Genomic DNA, 20,185 nt, shown 5'->3' with positions numbered 1-20,185 from the left:
ACGAGTTATAGTTTCTCAAAAAACAAAACCAATGTTCAAATCAATAAACAATGTATGCTTGAAAAGGAGCAGGAGGAAGCTAAGCTTTTCAGTTCCCACCCCTTATTCACCGCTCCATCATTACATATTCAAAACAAAACAAAAAAAACCCTGCATCCACGGTGACTCCTGCTCATGGATGTATTTTGCCATATGTGTCCAACTGATTCTGGAGAAACACTGCAGTGTCCAGCAGATCTGAATGGGCTTTTCGTCTGAACAACCGCAAAGTCTCAAGGTGCCTGCGTGAAGTCGACAAACTAATGATAACTCCATCTATATGACTTAAAGACAAGAGTATCTCCCAGTGTCTCAAACCCAAAACAAAGTAAAACTGGATTCAACTAAACAAGCGGGTCATGTTTGCTTCCATTATATGGAGCTCTCAAGAAAGGAATGAAAGAGTCTGTTGTTCTATTGCTCTCTTAACTCAGAAAAACAGAAAAAAACCCCCCACGAAAAACAGAAAATGAATTACCACAAAAACAGAAAAAAATACCACGAAAAACAGAAAAAAATTCTCAGAAAAACAGAAAAAATACACCAAAAAACAAAAAAGAAATACCACGAAAAACAGAAAAAAATTACACCGAAAAACAGAAAAAAAAAACTCAGAAAAAAGAAAAATTATACCGAAAGACAAAAAAAATTAACACAAAAATCAGAAAAAAAATCACCACGAAAATCAGAAAAAAATTACCACGAAAAATAGAAAAAATTACCACGGAAAACAAAAAATTACCACGAAAAATAGAAAAAATTTCCACAAAAAATAAAAAAAAGACCATGAAAAACAGAAAAAAAATTACCACAAAAAACAGAAAAATAAAAAAATTACTCAGAAAAACTGAAAAAATTCCTCAATAAAACAGATTTTTTTTTATTTGTCAAGTGAATGCAATACGCTTCCGTAGGACCAACAGTTTGTTTATCCCAAATAAAGATCTGCTTCATCAGCCTACTTTCCACCATATCAAGCGACTGATTCCATCACTGAACTACACATATCTCGCAGCGAACCTCACATGATTCCAATCCCATGTCCCCACTAAAGCAGTGCACACCCAGGAAATACCTTACAGCACTATTTTGTACTGATTAACACAAAGACATATTTCTGAGGCCTGTGGTAATATACACACACACTATACAGCACATTTATAATGCTGTGAAGTATATGCAACATACAGTAAAGAGAATATTATGATATATAACAATATATTACAGGAAAATTAAAGCCTTTTAACTCTTAAACAAGTGTTTAACCCGTGGAAACAAAGAGGCAGACTGATGGCGTATAAATGGAAAATAATTTTGATTTAAAAAAATATAACAATACATTTTACACGTTAAAGTTTTTAAGTATTAAAGTAAAAACATGTGAATGACATGTGTCATGTTGTGATCCTGAGCTGCAGTGTCAGTGTTTGACCACCAGGGGCGCCGCACGCTCTCAACAGTGTGAAGGACCCGCACAGAATCATATCGCTTATTAACGTTAGCGGATCAACTGCCCGGTAAACTGGCGGATTAACGCTGCTGAAGGATATTATTTTATTGAATCAAGAATAAAGAACAAGGTAGGTGAATATATGTGATGTAATGTTTGAGTTTAATCGCGCCACAGTTTTGGCGCTGTAGCGTTAGCAATAGCAGGTGGTTAGCATTATGCTAACAGGCCGCGGAGCCTCGTGTTTTCCTGGCTGAGTAGAGCGGGACTGAGGAGCAGCGACGCGGCCGCGGCCTGTTAACCAGGTCACGGTGAAAACGAACAGGTAGCACACATTTAACTTAACTCAAGGGACTTAAATTAACAGGTTTTAATTACGGCTTGAGTCTCAATGTTAGTTTATAGTGATTAATATTAAATAGTACGTAGCTAACAGAAGTTAGCTTAAGATTCACAAGTTTCTGTAAGTTAGCTAACTTAACGTCGATTAACTTCTACATAACACAGCTGCACACACACTTATAATAGGGTGATTGTGACGTGATGTGATTTTGTGAATTATTAAAATTCAGCTAAAAGTGAGAGCTGTGTTTTTAGCCTGCTAGCTGATAACAACAGTTGAATATTAAAGGTTTGCTTTGCAGACTATAAGACGCAGTGTCGCATGCACACTCGTGTCCGTTATAATGTTAGAAACACAAGCTTTAACACATAGTTTACTAGAAATAAATATTTGTCACAGTGAAGCGGCATGCACGGTGAAACACAAGCTTCAATATCATGCACAGACTGCAGGGTGAAAGCAAAGTGTTGAACCTCTAACAAAGTTTCACTGTTTTTGTGTTTGGATTCAAAGTTTCTGCAGATTCGTCCTCCATAAATGCACGGTGACTTGTTCTTATAGTGTCCTGACATGGTGGAGGAGCTGTAGTCTGTCTTCAGCAGATAAGTTAGTGATGAAGAAAGTGGTAGACGACAGGGAGACAGAGAGAGAGAGGGGAGCGGGACATGTCCGGGCATATCTGCCTGCCTGTGTTTTTTATGTCGTAATGGTAACCGTTGAACAGCTGAGTCATGCTTACAGTCAGCTGGAGGTGTTTCTGTGCACACACTGAGACTGATGCCCAGACATATTCACACTCCAGGGCCACAGCATGGACTGAGACATGTTGTCCTCACAGCCTGCCAAAATATACACTCTGATATTTGGGGAAACTTTGCTCTGTGCTGTCTGACTGAGAATTACATGAGAGGGTTAATTTAAATGTTAGTTCTTCATCACAAGCTTCATGATGCAGCCAGCTGGAGTTTCACAGTCAGCTGTATTTTTGCTTGTATTGTGGATTACAGAACACAACACCAAGTCAAACTGTAAATGCACAGTGTATAAATCAGGGCTGCAGCTACATTAAGGGACGCAACAGTGTGAGATTTTCACAGTGCAATAACCATCTCAGAAAACATTCACGGTATTAAATTATTTCTATTATTATGAGTCAGAATGAGCCTTAAAGTGATTAAAACTGAAGGGTTATTGTTGGTTGAACAAATGTTTTAGGGGCCGATCGCACCTACAGGTGGCGCTAGAAACGCGGACGCTTCAAAGATGCTTGAAATGCCTGAAAAGCTCTTTCAGTAGTCATGTTTCCATCAGCCTGTTTAGATGCGCATCGAGAAGTATCGCATCGGAATATTATGATGGAAACGCCAAAATTCGAATTAAAATCCCCTGATTCGCACAAACTAAATTACGCTCGCTTTAGCCGGGTTTTGGTTGATTCAAAAAAATGTTGGTTCGCAAAACGGGGGATGGAAACAGTTATGTTGGAATTAAGTCTGACGTAGCGCACCTCTCTCGATGGTGATATCCACACTCTGGGTCGGGAAGGCGGTAATGCATTTACAAGCTGGTTGTTAACCGCCAGAAAACGTAGAAGAAGAAGAATGCGAGACTTGTTTTGTTTCCAGTTCTGCGGAAAACTCGCACGAGTTCGTAGTTTTCACCAAAGTCCGTACATTTAATGGAAACACACAGGATTCGTATTTCTTTTAATTTCCCAATGATTCAAATCACTTTTGGATGGAAACATAGCTACTGTATATGTCGTCTGAAATGCAGCGATATCAAGTGCTTTATTTTTACAGAACATAATCCAGCAGATGATTGGAGTAAATTAGAGAGAACAAATTCCCAATGACGTTCACTCTGTCCGTGCACTGATGTCAGTTTTGACAAAGTTAAAATTAAATATCCTTCCTCAAGTCTTTGATGATCAAATATTAGAGATAACTGCAGTGTGGATAGATAGATAGATAGATAGATAGATAGATAGATAGATAGATAGATAGATGGATGGATTTAAGGGATTATGAAGAAACTGATTGTTAATGTAACTAATAATTGATGAAGGGCTTACGATTTCCTAATAGGTATTTATAGTTACAGATCTGTAGCGACACAGATAGATTGAATATTGGCCGATATATCAATATAATTTTTTTTACTCCTTAATATCAGTCTCAGCAGTGGCCCTCGGCTTCCAATCAGAGTAGTTGACAGTTAATTTTCTGTCTAAACAAAATGATTAATTGACTAACTGTCAGATTTATGTTTTATTATTTTTAGTAATCGTCAGTCTCTCTAAAAAATGTGATATGACTCTGCTGTGATGTCACGTGAACCCCTCGTGAGGTCGCAACTAGGGCTGTCCCAAATGCCATTTTTTAACATTCGGACTTTCGGCAGAATTTATAACGAATATTCGAATATTCGTTCACGGCGGGCGGGCGGGCTGTGGCCGTGCTGCCTGCTCTCTCCGGTTTTACGGCAGGCTTGGCTCCTTTCAAGACTCCTTGCGAAGCAGTTTTTTCGGACCTAATTTTTCGGACCTAATTGTATTGCGGAGTTTTGCACAGCAGCGCCCGAAACTTTGCTCTCAAACCACAAAAAAATGTAATGGCACAACAGTCTCCTTCAGAACATTATTTTATGCTTTCTTTTGATTTTCACATTGGCTAGTCATCCTGTTTAATTTGTCCTCTGATTAAATCAGAACCGCTGAAACAAGTTGTAGGAAGCCTCTGCAAGTAACTGGTTGCTGGCAGACACTCTGTGCTGCAATAAAATGGTTAATCAGCAGTGCCGTGCACTGTAGAGCTGATGTGCTGCTGGTTCTGCCGGCCTGAACAGAATATAACGTCTATAGCCTTACTGTTGTGTACAGCCTTATAGACTGAGCTGAGTAGTGATGCGCGGGTCGACCCGTAACCCGCGGGACCCGCAAATGGACCTGCGGGTCGGGCAGCAGTGATCGTCTGTTAAATCGGTCTGTAAATGATATTCTGACATTATGGGCTATTACTGTCATGGCATCCGAAGGTACTGATGCGTTGAGCAGGTGACAGTCCGCGGTCGTTTTCAAAACACACTTGTGTCACGCACTCCAAAAGAAACTTGTTGAAACTTTAAATAATAATTTATTGTACAAAACGGGGGAAACAAACGTTGACAAAAACGGTTCCATAATTCATATTAAATTCAAAAGATAACGAAGAAACAGCCACAAGTTAGAGGGAATAGTGATAAAGTGGTAAAACTTGGCATTGATCCACGCCTCAAGCGTGCCGTGCGCACAAACTCAGTTGGTAGGCTACACTATTTCACATTTTTAACAATGCAATTTAAAAGTTTTGATTTTTATTGATAACCTACATTTACCAACAACAAAAAGACTACATTTAGCACCAAAACAATAATAAAAATAAGTAAATAAAAAAAACGAATATCGAATACCAAATTTTCATAACGAATACCTGCCCATAGAAACGAATATTCGAATATCTGAATATTTGGGTACAGCCCTAGTCACAACCTGCAGGTCAGGATGCTCTGCTCCGTCACTCAGGGCTCAGCCTCCCACACTGATAATACAGACAGCCTCCTCCTCCTCCTCCTCATCATCATCGTCATCCAGCTGTTTACAGAAACTCAAAACAACTGTTGTTACCTGATAAAATACATTTCATGAGAGCTCCTGAGTCCTCACACAGATTAGATCTTCTCTGTGTCTCTTAAATGTTTCCACATGTCTGAAAACCTCAAACTATTTCCTCGTCACACTAAACATCTATTTAGGTGTAAGTCTTAAAGTATTTTACGTTAAATAAGTAATCGTCCATCACTGTAACTGTCCTCACGACTGTCGCAGACTTCATCCAGACAGACTGTTAAACAAACCGAATCAAAAACATCTGAAAATGTGTTTGGGTGGGACTAGATTTGGAAACGTGGGATGATGTGGATGTTTTTTATCCATTTCTCATTTTCCCTTAAAGCCTGAGGACAGTGGTGCTCAGACCACATCACAGTCACATCCAGGCTCCAGCCCTCAGTCTGCTCAGCGTTGGTTAGTAACGCTGGTCAGTCGTGGTCATCTCACCCTGACAGCGATGACTCATCCTGGACTAGTAGTGACATGTCCACACAGAGCATGATTCAATCAGCTGTTCCACTCAGTTGTAACATACAACACACACACACACACACACGGCTGCTGACTCAGCCCTGATTGGCCCTGTTAGGCCCTGATAGGCCCCAGCCAGGCTAGGCCGGGCCCTTTAGTCTGGTCTAGTCCTGACATGTCTGAGCAGGTCTATAAGAGGCTGCAGCTCCCTCACATCCACTCTGACTGCACTTTATCTGTTTCTACTTTGCACAGGATGAGCTGCTGATACTTTCTACTCTGTAAATATTCTGGTAAGACTTTTAATTTCTATCTGGGACATTTACAGAAACACTGTGGGCGTGATAATTAACTGTATAATGACAAAGGACTCTGTTGCTGCTGTTTTACACTTGTTGTTGTAAACTGATGATTCTAAGAAAATGTTTTTGAACTAACAAACTTTGTGGTTAAAGTTATGTGGAGAGTTTTTAAGGGTTAATGCATGATAGTGGAGACAGATCATTAAACTGAACTTGACACTGAGCTGTCATTTTGTCTCCCTCTGGCATATTGCCACCAGGGTGCAATGGTAGGAGATTTTGATCTGGTGTTACAGCCTTTATATTATCAGTCAGAATGAGCCTTAAAGGAATGAAAACAAGGATTATTTTTGGTTGAACAAATGTTTTATTGCTTAAACTAAAACTTGAAAACATTGATTTTAATGGAAGTTTGTGTAAAAAGTCTCCCTTTAGAAAATAACTCAAATTAAGGTGAGATTCAACGTCCAGTTGTATTTTGTTTTTGTTTTTAATATCGTAGATAAGAAAATGTACATGGTATGATAAATGTTTTATTTTTAGTTTTGGTCAGACAATTGTAAAATGTGCCCGTCACAAGTTCCCATAACAAATTTAAATTGATTGTTTCATCAAACCAACAGCTCAAAATCTAAAGGTTTCGGTTCACTGTGCTAGATAATTAAAAACACCATTAAACATTCATGTGATGCAGAATGTAGTCATCAGCCAGGACAAACTGTGAGGACAAACTGTGAGGACAAAGTGTCCCCATCTGCTGAGTCGCTCTGACTCACATCTGAGGTTTGAAGGATTTCAAGTGAGACTGTAACTTTTACTGAGCGGCATCCACCAGTGGCAACGACAGGACGATGTCACATTAAATTCCCCTCGAGATTTGCAGTCAGTTGTTTAGAAGTTTCCTGAATCAATATTTTGATCCCAACAACATAAATAAACGAGTGTATGATGTGAAGGTGAAACTATCACTCACCTCTGCAGCTCCTTCGGCTCTCAGGACTGTTATATCCTCTCTCAGCTCATTGTTGACCTCACAGCTTGTCAGTGTCGTTTCCCGCAGCAGCAGCACAGCTGTTTCCAGGAAACAAACAAACAAACAAACAATATGGTAAACCCACTGTGCACTTCCTGTTCTGCACCAAACAGTAGCTGTAGCTGTGAACACAGCAGGACATTAATCAGCAGGAGGAGTGGATGTTTTCCTCGGCAGGTGGTGGAGACCAAAGCAGAGCTAAAAGAGGAGTGAATTTAGTTGTGTTCATTAGATTGCCAGAATATGACTCCATTAATTGTTAATGTTGCTGTCTGTCTGCTGGACATTTTAACTACAGCTGTATTGATTAGTTGATCAATTGACCAACAGAAAATTGGCAACTGTTTTCATCAAATAATATTTTAGTATTTTAACACTTGTTGGTCCGATAAAACAAACCATCTGCAGACGTCCCCTCGGGCTCTGCGTAATTACACAGCAGGACATAATTTCGTGTTTTCTGAAATTATTTTGACAAAATAATTTATCAGTTAATGGAGAAAATAATCAGATTGCGATTAATGAAATTAATCATAAGTTGCAGCTGTAGCTCAGTGATGTTAGTGACGAAACAATATCTGTCTGTTTTCTAACAGCAGCCAACAGTTTCTTTAAAGGTCCTGTAACAGCAATACTAGGCCCTTTTCCACTGAAGAAGTTCCTGGTACTATTTGGGGGGCAGGAACTTTACAGGAACCTTCCCTCTACTCCGCCCTCTCATCCGCCGTGTCTCCACTGAGAGGCCGGAGTAGGAGGAAGGTTCCTGTAAAGTTACCAGGCTCTGGATGTGACGTAATCGTTCCTCGTCTGCTGAGTTTTAAAAATGCTGGCTATTCTGTTGCTTTCTGATGACATCACATCCCTCCTTGAGTATATCCAGTCAGCACCAAGTAATCCCCAAGCCCCAGCCAGGAGTTTCTCGGGGCCGTTCTGAGTACCTACTCCGAGGCAGGGACTTGTTTAGCCCCTGTAAAAGTTCCAAAACTCTGTCCTTCGGGGGTGGTTCCTGCGGTGGAGACACGCACCAACGGCCCTGTAAAAGTACCCTGAAGTTCCTGCGGTGGAAACGGGCCTAATAAACTCAGTTTACTCAACAACCCAGAAAAGTGGGTGTTAAAACCCAAATGAAGATAAAATACAAGTCTTAAAGACTTCCTCCTGTTTGTGGTTATAAAACATCTTTGTATCAGATGGCGGGCGGTCTGGAGACGTCACACACCTGTGGAGTTCAACTCAGATTGTGCTGCAGCAGCTGGGAAACACATTGAGTCAGGTTTTAGCAAAAGCTTAAATGAACTTGAAAGAATTAATAATATACAACTGTTTAATCAAGCCATCGTCTTTCTGCTGCGTCTCTGGGTCCAGGTCAAGTTAATTTATTATGTTATTAGGAATTATTAATGTTTACTGCTGGAAAGTGCTAAAAAATCTATGATTATAATCACCACTAATTAGAGGCAATATAATCATGCTGCTGGTTTTGGTTTGGTGTGATTGTGTTCTTTGTGGTATTAGTTTCATTTTTGTTTGATCTGATGGAGGTGTTCATGGTGAACACTGGGGTGAACGTTTGAACATTAAAGTTTAACATCAAGTTTTATTAATAAAATATAAAACAGCTTGGACTTGATGAGTGTTCACTTCCTCCTCCTTTTGGGACATAAAATACTTCATTATGTTGTTTATTGAGTGTTTGCTGTAAACATTTGTTGGTCTGTTTGTTTTCACACTACAGTCAAATCTACTGTAAACGTATAAAATCACTGACGAGCTGTGTGTGTGTGTGTGTGTGTGTGTGTGTGTGTGTGTGTGTGCGCGCGCAGGAACAATCAGCTTCACAATGTCAGCTGACCGGGAGCTCAGCGCAGACGCCGCTGACGACAACAAACTGGTGAGAGAAACAAGTTATTGACTCTGTACTGGTTGTTTACTCTCCATCAGCTGGTTTACACTTTGACCTGACGTGTTGCTGTTTTTAACTTAACATTTTCCTGTGTGTGTGTTCAGGTGAGACCAAAGGTAGAGTTCCAGTCTTTGCTGCAACACGCAGGAGCCACTAAAGATGTGTTCACCATGAAGGAGGTACAGCATGTCCCTCAGTGCTCTGACAGAACACACCGCTTTTATAACATGTACCTTTAATGCTTCATTCAGCCTGTCTGAACAGTCTGATGCATCTGTGGCCGTCTCCCTGCAGGTGATGTTCTACCTGGGTCAGTACATCATCCAGAAGCAGCTGTACGACCAGAAGCAGCAGCACATCGTCCACTGTTCCCAGGATGCACTGGGGCGGGTGCTGGGCGTCGACAGCTTCTCTGTTAAAGAGCCGCGGTGAGAAAAAGAGAAACACACGTGATTTTTTTGATTTGGTTGTTTCTTGTTTGTGACTGTTTGATGGTTTTAGTTCATCTGATTATTTTGTTCTTGTTGTGTCTAAAAGCGTTGATTTGTTTGGATTAATATTACGAACACTGACAGCTGTAAATTGAACTTTATTTAATGATAACTATATAAAAATGAGGAGGGGGCAGGACCAGAAAAGATTTTAACTTCTCATTCCCCCTTCAGAACATGAACGTCATTATTTGAGTTGCTCATTTGATTCTGAGGATCCTGTTTGTTGTGTTTTTATTGCTCTTGTGTCTGTTTTAACACGTTCAGTAAGTTAAAGCATACATCATATAATATATTCAGTGTGAAATGTAATAAATCTGATGTGTTTGTGTTTCAGAGTTCTGTATGCGATGATCACTAAGAACCTGGTGGCCGTAAAGAACCAAGGTAAGAACGCTCTCCTCTCTGTGGCTGAATCCAAATGTACAAACTTTATTTAGTGCCTCACAAAGCCACCGCTCATCACGTTTGACAATTAATGTATTTGTATAGTTTTACCCTCAGTGTGACGTACGATCAGTGGCGCCAGATGTGCCTTAATGTACCATCATTTGATCAACGCACATAAACCTCGCCCACTGAGGCCGATGTGTTTTTTTGTTCCATGCATCGTGACAAAATGAAAAGACATATTTCATCTCTTGCTTCTCTTCAGTGGAGTTATTGATCCATCACCGCTGTCTCTCCTCATGTCGCTCATTTCAACGAGCGAGCTCTTAATGTGTCACAGTGTTATTTCATCCCCACGCTGCTCGGCGCCCTCGCAGACTGAACGGTGAACACTTAGATTTAACTGTTCTGTCGCCGTCTTCACACTACAGGTGACACAGCTACAGCGTGACCAGCGACATTACCGCTGTGTCGCTGTCTAAGTGTTGCTCAAGTGCTCGTTAATGTAGTCTGGTGATGTCATCATGAGCCTGTGTTTGTCTGCGACTGAACGTCATCTCAAGTTTGTCTTTGGTCAAATATATATCCATGCCTTCATCAGTGTTTGAGTCCCATCTTAACACCACATCTTGCCGTCCCGTTCCATCACCGCGACGCTTCACTGCGTCATCAGAGCGCTGGGGAAATTAGGTCCAGATCAGGGTGGATTTGTAGCTGTGTCACCTGTCATATGAACCTCACGTAACACCTCTTCTTCTCTTTCCCTCAGACGCTTTCTCAGTTTCTCCTCTTGTCTTGTGCCTCCTTGTTTTTCATCTCTCTCCCCTTAATTTTATTTAAAACATGACGAACGGTCAAGAAGAATTTCTTCATTTCCTCTTTGCCTCGGGCTCTCTGATGCACCTCCTCCTCCTCCTCATGTATGTCTACTCCTCTTTATCTGCCCTCTCAGCCTCCCCTTTCACCTCCTTTTCCGTCTCCTCCCTCTCTTCCTGCTGCTCAGATCTAAATTAAACCATCTCTCTGTTTCTGTTTCTCAGAGTCCTCGCCAACTGTAGGTGAAGCACACAGCGACAGTCAGGCCAGCAGAGGGGCCGAGGTGAGTTTGTTTTGAGCACATTGAACTTTTAGTTCCAGTTAATGACAGATTTAACAATTAAATATCTATATGAATCTGTATTTGTGCTTCCAGGAGGCTGAATCAGCAAGTCGCTCTTCATCGCCAGAGAGGAGAGGGAGGCGGAGGAGGAGGTGGAGTCGCAGGAGCAGGAGCAGCGAACCTGGTGAGTTTCTCCTCTGAGGCGGCGTCACTTCATCAGAGCTCATAATCAAAGGCTGTGATATTAAACTCCACCCACCGGGTCTCCTCAGGCCCCTCCCACAGTTTAGACCCTGACGAAGACCAGGAGGAGTCAGAGGAGGAAGAGGAAGGAGAGGGCAGGAAGAGGAGGCGGTCCGACAGCTACTCCCTGACGTTTGATGACAGTCTGTCGTGGTGTGTGATTGGAGGACTGGGAAGCGTACGGGACCGACACAGCAGCCAGTCGTCGGACTCACACAGCACGGTGAGTGTTGAATGAACACACACACACTGATACACTTAATTTTACTATATCCATTTATAACACGTACTGTGTGTGTGTATGTGTGTGTGTGTGTTCAGTCTGGGAGGTCAGAGGTCACGGTGGCGGCTTCAGACTCAGACTCAGACTCAGAGAGCGACAACTTCAGCGTGGAATTCGAGGTGGAATCTGTCGACTCTGACGACTACAACGAAGACGACGCCTCGCTGTCTGCAGACGACCAGGTAAACACTGCGACCGCAGACGGACATGTTGGTTTGATGTTCTGTACGGACGATGATAAAGATTAATTTCACTTATTGATATTAAGAAAATGTAGAATAAAACCAGACTCATATTTTACTGCTGAGACGATGTGAATTTCAGCCACGTGTCAACGAGATGTTTAGAAAACAAGCCCCTCCTCTTACCTGTCTGTCTGTGCGTCTGTCTGTGCGTCTGTCTGTCTGTGCGTCTGTCTGTGCGTCTGTCTGTCTGTGCGTCTGTCTGTCTCCAGGTGTACGAGGTCACCATCTTCGAGGCGGAGGACGAGGACTCCTTCGACGAAGACACGGAGATCACTGAAGCCGTGAGTCTGCACACAAACACACATAACACACACACACACACACACACACACACACACACGTGTCACACACTGCAGGGCTAACTGTGTGTGTCTCTGTCTCAGGACTACTGGCGCTGTTCCAAGTGTGACGAGCTGAACCCGCCTTTGCCCAGAAACTGTCTCCGCTGCTGGACGCTGCACCAGGATTGGCTGCCTGACGTGTCCCTCGAAAAGTCCGCCTCTTGCAGTCCCAAAGCTCTGCCCCCAAAGCCCACCGACCAATCAGCAGCCAGAGAAACTACAGGTAGGGCGACAAATAAAAGATAAAATGAGAACTGATTTTAGACGTAAAACTGAACAAGAAGAATTTTTATCAGAGAATTATTTTATGGATCAAAATAAAAGGAAACCACTTTATTTCAGCAGGTTTTAACTGACACTGACGTTCTTAAGAAGTCTTCCACTTTATTTAATTTAAGGTCATCGAATGTCTGAAACTAAAATCTTATTTTTAATCATGAAAATTATTTTTAAAAAATTGGAATTCAGGGCCAAAAATTGTCTGGAAAAAAATATCTAATTTTTTAATTATATAAAGTCTTAAATTGTATTTACTTTTAGAATTAAAGGCCATAAAATGTCTTGAATTTTTGTTTTTAATTAGGAAAAGTCTTAAATTTATCAATAAATGTCTTTTAAAACTTTCCTTTTTTTAATTACTGAAGGTCGTTAATTTATTTTAATGTCTTTTATTTTGATGTTTTTAATAAGTTTTATTTTTAAAGTACAAAAAGTCTTAAATTTAAATTTTTTTTAGAATTTAAAGCCATAAAATGTCTTAAAAATTCCTCTTTTTTATTAATTATAGAAAGTCGTTCATTTCATTTGTTGCGTTTAAGGACGTAAAATTTATTTTTAAATAAACAGTACTTCTGCACGAATGATTGATTGACTGACCGACTGATCGCTGTTTCTCCTGAAGGTTCCGATGGCGAGGAGAACGATGGAGTCGATGTCCCAGATGGAAAACGAGCAAAGACTCCTCCCCTGTCTCAGTGTCTGTCAGACTCCACCTCCTCTGCTCCCAACTCCCAGGACCTCCTCTCCTCCTCCCAGCCGTCCTCCTCCTCCCAGCAGAAGCTCTGGACTCCTGACTCCCAGCCCTCCTCCTCCTACTCCTCCATCGACTCCCAGGAGCTCCTCCCGTCCTCCCCCGCCACTCCTCCTCCTCCTCCTAATCCTCCACCTCCCTTTCCTCCTCCCGTCGTCCCCGAGCTGGAGCGCAGCTCCTCCGCGGAGTGGCGTCTGCCGGACTCGTGCCTGGACCCGTGTCTCATCTGTCAGTCCCGGCCCAAGAACGGCTGCATCGTCCACGGACGGACGGGACACCTGATGTCCTGCTACGTCTGCGCCAGGAAGCTGAAGAAGAGGAACAAGTTGTGTCCCGTCTGCCGGCTGCCCATCCAGTCCGTCATCCTCACCTACCTCAGCTGAGACGCCATGTCTGTCCCCACCCCGTCTGTCCTCGCCTACCTCAGCTGAGACGCCATGTCTGTCCCCACCCCATCTGTCCTCGCCTACCTCAGCTGAGACGCCATGTCTGTCCTCACCTTCACATCCCGCTCATACAGCAGATAAATGTAGGACGAAGTCTCTCTGTGGTGAGACGTCAGTTTACAGTCCAGTTGCTCACATGTCACAGTAACCATGGTGACACCCATGATTAATAATTACTAAGTTAAAGTTTAGTTTCATTTCTGTGTGTGGGACGCTGGTGTGTGTGTTTGGCCTTAGTCTTTACTTTTTATTAACACTCCCCAAAAACAGACCAAGAGCAACAGTCTGTCTCTCTGACCCCTGAAATGACCCCTCACAGGTTTAAGGGTGAATCACTCAATCAGCCGGGACAGTGGTTTGATGTTCAACTGAAAGTCGCAGTTAATTTGCCTTTTTCTTAATTAATCATTTTTTCTTATTATCGTCAGAAAATGGTGAAAAATTCAGTGAGAAACAGGTGAAGCAGCACAGCGTCACATTTGACCGACTTAACTTTTTGGATTAAAATATAATTGATGTAAAACAGGAAGAGGTTTGTTGGGGACTATTTTCAGCGGTGGATTAATACACATTTGGGGCAACAGGATGGTGATACTCAACTTGCAGCCCGTGGGCCAAATCTGTCCCTCAGCACGCTGCCAGGGGCCCGACGAGTGTTTTCTAACTCACAATGAAATGAAATGAATTCACAGTGAGACTGTATTTGTTCTCTGAGTGTAAATAAAGTCCAGAGTTGATTAGAAACATCAAATGCGTGCAGCTGAACATCCTGCGGGGCCTCTAAGTGAAGATGAGTGAGGACAACAAACATCTGAAGGTTTAAAACAGGCAGTTGTTTTTTATACATGCTGATAAATATTATTAATGTTCATTAACGGGCCCCTGGTCTCCTGTCATGTAGGCGGAGTGGCCCCGGGTGAAGCAGGTTGAGTCTCTGGTGTTGGGTTTCAGATTCACACACACATTACATGTCAAACAAAGCTTCAACCAAAATATCAAATCAGTTTTATTTTCCACCTCTCGTCCTCTCCTGCTTCAGCTGATCTCACGCTTAAAGGAACACTCCGTCCTGTTTCCTGTTTCCTGTCCGACCCAAACTCAGATGACATCATCAGGATCAGTTTCACCTCTGCGTCCAGAGCTCAGAGGTCTGTTTAAACTGAGCAAATAAAAACCAGCTCACACCTTCGTCTCCTCTCAATTTGGGTCAGAAGCTGAATCAGGACTCTGAAAATGTCGGACTGTTCCTTTAATGTTGTCCTCACATCTGGTAACACTGCTTGGTAACGTTTGATTTTATGGGTCTGTAGTTTTATTTAAACATTTCCTCCAGAGAGTTCTGACTCTCACAGATTAACTCTGTCCAACTCTAAATTATTAAAGAGATTACAGAGAAACGATGGATCCATGAAATGAAACTTTACCTTTAATTTTACAGGTGTGTTGTTTCCTCATTTAAAGTTTCTGTGAAGAAAAAGTCATTTGGTTTCAATTAAAGTAAAAACATGAAGAAAAACTTGTTTAAATCTTCATTTATTTATTATTTGAAACTGTTTCAGCTCTTTTCTCTCCAGATAATTGAAACCAAATGACTTCGATCTTTCGAGGAAACTTTGTGGAAACGACGACCTGAGAACTGAAGTGTTACTGCACATGTATATTATTTATTATAAGTTTATTTAAGATGCTCATGTATATTTAAGCAGAGACTTTTCTATGAGCTCTTTAAATAAGATGAATTTATGAGATCTCTAATATTTTCTGTTAAAAGTTTCTGTTTACAGAATAAAGTTTAACTTGTGTTAACACGAGCCTCTTTATTTGGACTGGAAACACTCTGATTATTATCACTAGTCCATACACACTGGTAGCTTTGTCACCTTCTACCTAATCCTCAACGCCTGTGTGCAGCTTCACATAGATTGACCACGTCAGTGAGGAGAAAAACGTGGGACACACACACACACACACACACACACACACACAGTTTTCATCATCATCATCATCATATAGTGAGACAGAGGAAACCAGGTCCAGGTCTCTAGGTGTCTCTGTACCGCCCTCTACTGGAGACACAGCTCTGCTGATTGAAAAAGTAAACTTTAACTATCAGTATAATCAGCAGGAAACGTTAATATTGTGTTTATGTGTGTTTGTACTGAAACAGTAACACAGCCAGGGCTCCTCTTATTATCTCTAAATATTAATATGTATAAAAGGCCATTTTCTGCTCTGTGATTGGCTGATAGTAGCAGATTTTGAGTTTCCACTTCACGTTTTCACTTCTATTTGTGAACATTTCAGCTCACTGGCGCTGATTAAAGTACGCCGAATTACTTAGTAGCATCTCCTGTTTACAGTGAAGCCATTCATGTCCAGACAACTGTCACCGATTTACATTAATACAAAAGAAAACCTAAAAATCTGATGATTCTCAGGCAGGTACTGCAGCGTCTTATTTTCTATGACTTAAAGCGGATTTACAGACGTTTACTCGCGATGAACATCAAAGATAATGATGTCATCTGAAAGTGTAGGTCACACTGAATCTAAAAATATATATATCATGTATATGAATTCAAAAAGTACCTTAATATCCTCCCTGATGCGTGAGTCCTGTGCAGCTGCGGACTGCGTTGATTAAACGGTGAAATCAGCAGTTAAACAACAATAACTGACTTCCGGTTTGATCACCTGATCCTTTTGTAAAATGTATAAGACTCCATCTTGGTAATCTTTTATTCGGCTTCTCTGATATTTGTCTGAACTGCTTCTTTATTGATACACAACACTTTATGTTGTGTTGAAGCTGCTGCTGTTTAAAGGTGAAGTTCTTTATATGAACACAGGGAGGCAGTGTTGTCACATATTCATCTCTACATGGTGTATTATTATTATTATTATTATTATAATCAATATTATATTATCATTGATTATAACAATACTAACACAGCATTTCTCTGATACACAATAAAGTCAAAATAACAACAGAATAAAGGTAACATACTCACCAAACTGTCTGAGGGAGTGTTGGAGAAATATCCTCACGTGTGTCCACATCAGGAGGAACGTCTGTACAAACAAACTAACTCAGAGTTAGTACAAAGTACATTTACTCAAGTACAGTTCTGAGGTATCTGTATTTTGATGCATGCTACTTTCTACTGTTGTATAACCAAAGTGAGAGCTGTGGCTGCGTACTCGGTGTAAGTCAAACGATCTTGGTGGGTGTTGTTCCTCCACCGGGGTCGCCTCTTGTCACCGATGCTGTTTGTGATCTTCATGGACAGGATCTCGAGGTGCAGCCGGGGGGAGGAAGGGGTCCGATTTGGGGACCTCAGAATTACGTCTCTGCTTTTATGCAGATGATGTGGTTCTGTTGGCTTCATCACAGCGTGACCTCCAGCATGAGGTGAAGCGGTTGGGACAAGAGTCAGCACCTCCAGATCTGAGGTCATGGTTCTCTGCTGGAGAACAGTGGATTGCTCCCTCTGGGTTGGGAGAGAGTTACTGCCTCAAGAGAAGGAGGTCAAGTATCTCGGGGTCTTGTTCACAGTGAGGGCAGAATGGAGCGTGAGATGGATCGGCGGTTTGATGCGGCGTCTGCAGTGATGTGGGTGCTGCGTCAGACCATCGTGGTTCAGAGGGAGCTGAGCCAGAAGGCGACGCTTTCCATTTCCTGGTCCATCTCCGTCCCAACCCTCACCTATGGTCATGAGCTCTAGGCTGGAAGAAACATTCATTTCTAGGGATGCATGAGGTTGGATCTTTTGCCCATATCCAATATGCCGATACGTAACAACTCATCTGGCCGATAACTGATACCGATATCGATATATCCATTTTTTTCACACCTAATCTCAGTGATCATCATCAAGTCTCTTCTGCAGATGGATTAACATCACATTATACGCACAGACTCTTATGGTGACGGCCCACCAGCAGATGGAGACATGAAACACAACACTAAATAGAAATAAGAAAAGTCATGTTGGCCAATACTGATGACGTGCTGATGTAATCGTGCACCCCTGTTCATCTGTTTGACTGAAATGATCAGATAAAACAAACTTCAATAATCAAAGCTGTGGCCGCTGAGTTTATTTTTAATTTCAGTTTTTCTGTCTCATCTGATGGAGGTGAAATAAAGTCTGGAGCTGAATCATGAGTTGATCAACAGAAAATTATTCAGCAGCTGTTCTGATGATCAGTTAATCGTTGATGATGATTTATTGATCAAACAAAAACACCAAGTGTTCTCCAGAGTGAGGAGGGTCAGACTGACGTACCTGTCACGTGCTCCTCCTCCTGCAGCTTTAACTGTTTGTTTTCCACAGCTTTGAAGGAAAATATCGTCTTTACATATATTTCTGCATCACTTTGCACAAACTCCAAGAATTTTTAAAAGGGGCCAACATTTGTGAACGGTTTCAGTCTGGTTTTAAGCCTCTTCACAGCACTCAAACTGCTCTTTTAAAAGTTTTTAATGATCTTTTGTTAAACCTTGATTCTGGTAACTGTGCCATTTTAATTCTTCTTGACCTGACCGCGGCGTTTGACACAGTGGATCGCACAATTCTCCTGTCACGCCTAGAGCATTGTGTAGGTATAAAAGGCACTGTTTTAAGTTGGTTTAAATCGTACCTCTCGGACAGATCCCTTTCTGTTCTTATGGGGCAGTTTTCCTCCTCAGTGGCCCCTCTGACCTGTGGGGTCCCTCAGGGGTCAGTTCTGGGCCCCCTGTTGTTCTCCCTTTATATGCTACCCCTGGGGTCGATATTTAGGAAGCATGGTATTCCCTTTCACTGCTTTGCTGATGACGTGCAGGTGTATTTGCTGTTTAAGATTCCTTGCAAAGATTCCCTTCAGGCCGTGCTAAACTATGTAAGTGACATTAAAACATGGATGGACTTAAACTTCGCACTTCGGTCGCCCTGATCTGGTTCAGGTCCTTGCCAGCTCCCTGGGCCCACTGGCACCTTACATGGGATCCCACGCTAGGAATCTTGGTGTGATTATTGATGGTGCTTTTAAGCTAGACAAACAGGTCAGGTCAGTGGTCAAGTCTAGCTTTTTTCAGCTGAGGCTTTTAGCCAAAGTTAAACCCTATCTAAGCCAGAAAGACCTCGAAACAGTTATCCATGCTTTTATTACCTCTCGCTTAGATTATTGTAACTCCCTGTACGTCTGCATTGAACAGTCAGAGCTTAACCGCCTGCAGCTTGTTCAGAATGCAGCAGCTCGTCTCCTGACTGGGACAAAGAAACGCGAGCACATAACTCCGGTGCTCTCTTCACTTCACTGGCTTCCGGTTAGGTACAGGATTGATTTTAAGATTCTTTTATCTGTTTTTAAGTCTCTGAATGGGCTGGCTCCGGAATACCTATCTGACCTTGTTGAGGTGCATCGGCCCTCCAGAGCCCTCAGATCAGTGAATCAGATGGTCTTGAATGTTCCTCGATCACTCTTAAAAACTAGAGGAGATCGAGCCTTTGCAGTCGCGGCTCCCACTCTGTGGAACGCATTACCGTTGACTGTGCGGACTGCGAATAGCCTCTCCACTTTTAAATCACTGCTCAAGACTCACTTGTTCACCTTGGCCTTTGGTTGAGTACAGTCACCTCTACTGGGTCTGTTACCCTTGTTATATTTCACTGTAATAATGTTTTTTCTGTGGTGTTGTTTTTGCTTAAAGCACTTTGGTTTGCTGTTGGCTGTTTTAAAGGTGCTATATAAATGAAGCTGACATTGACATTGACTTTGTCACAAAAAGTCTCTGTAAAAATCCAGCACCATCTCACTGTGTCCTATACCATAAAACTTGTATTAATAGCCCCGGTCTATTATTAGCTTAAAACTCAACAGGCCCGTATTTGAGACAGGCCTTTAAATAATTTCACACAAAACTGTTGCTCAGCAAAGATCAGGAAATACAATCAAGCTGTTTATTAAAACCAGTATGAATGTAACTTGTATAAAAATTAGGCTTCGAATAATAAATCAATTATGAATCACTCATTTGATCGTAGCTCCGACAGACAGCACGTCAGAGAGAGTTACAGCACCCAGCACACTGACACAACACCACTTTGTTAATTTTTATGAAAATCCCTTTTGATCTGAGGACCCTTACAGGCTGAAGGAGTATGAATCATTTACAGGGTAATCCAGGAACAGACACAAAATCTGAGGTAGCCAACAACCTGCTTTTATGCAGCTGAAGACCAGGCCTCTAATGGAGACAGGCCTTCATTTGTAGCAGAAGAGACTGGACATTTAACTGAAGCTTTCCGGTACTTCCCATCAGTATTTTTATTGTTATCGTAGACCAAACACACCAACACAATTAACACACTGTGATCTTTCAGATCTTCGTACGTTTAATGCTTCGTTTCCTTTGAGAACCAGTTCAGTGACAGTTTACTTC

General features: G+C 41.8%; 1 protein-coding gene across 2 annotated transcripts; it reads left to right on the top strand.

The window, feature by feature from the left end:
- The first annotated feature begins 1,462 nt into the window (after positions 1-1,462).
- Positions 1,463-15,564, top strand: mdm2 (MDM2 proto-oncogene). 2 transcript variants are annotated; one of them, XM_049566436.1, is made up of 13 exons: positions 1,463-1,619; positions 6,208-6,245; positions 9,111-9,178; positions 9,295-9,369; positions 9,485-9,618; positions 10,019-10,068; positions 11,112-11,170; positions 11,264-11,354; positions 11,443-11,636; positions 11,735-11,878; positions 12,151-12,222; positions 12,325-12,505; positions 13,184-15,564. In XM_049566436.1, exons 3-13 carry the CDS (start codon positions 9,128-9,130, stop codon positions 13,693-13,695), a joined length of 1,563 nt encoding a protein of 520 aa, XP_049422393.1. In that variant the 5' UTR covers positions 1,463-1,619; positions 6,208-6,245; positions 9,111-9,127; the 3' UTR covers positions 13,696-15,564. The 2 variants fall into 2 exon arrangements, with proteins under 2 accessions (XP_049422393.1, XP_049422394.1); XM_049566437.1 differs by lacking the exon at positions 6,208-6,245 and having other exon boundaries at positions 1,476-1,619.
- The last annotated feature ends 4,621 nt before the right edge of the window (positions 15,565-20,185 follow it).

Source organism: Epinephelus fuscoguttatus, linkage group LG22, assembly GCF_011397635.1.
Source record: "Epinephelus fuscoguttatus linkage group LG22, E.fuscoguttatus.final_Chr_v1".
Classification (NCBI taxonomy): Eukaryota; Metazoa; Chordata; class Actinopteri; order Perciformes; family Serranidae; genus Epinephelus; species Epinephelus fuscoguttatus.
Note: the sequence above shows the minus strand (reverse complement) of the source record. Positions and strands in the feature narration are given on the sequence as shown.

What these genes read in the sequence shown, in the direction of transcription:
- mdm2 (XM_049566436.1), top strand. Translation starts at nt 9,128, where the DNA reads ATGTCAGCTGACCGGGAGCTCAGCGCAGACGCCGCTGACGACAACAAA. An exon ending in TTCTCTGTTAAAGAGCCGCG is followed by an intron (nt 9,619 to 10,018) that starts GTGAGAAAAAGA and finishes TTTGTGTTTCAG; the next exon opens with AGTTCTGTATGCGATGATCA. An exon ending in AGGCCAGCAGAGGGGCCGAG is followed by an intron (nt 11,171 to 11,263) that starts GTGAGTTTGTTT and finishes TTGTGCTTCCAG; the next exon opens with GAGGCTGAATCAGCAAGTCG.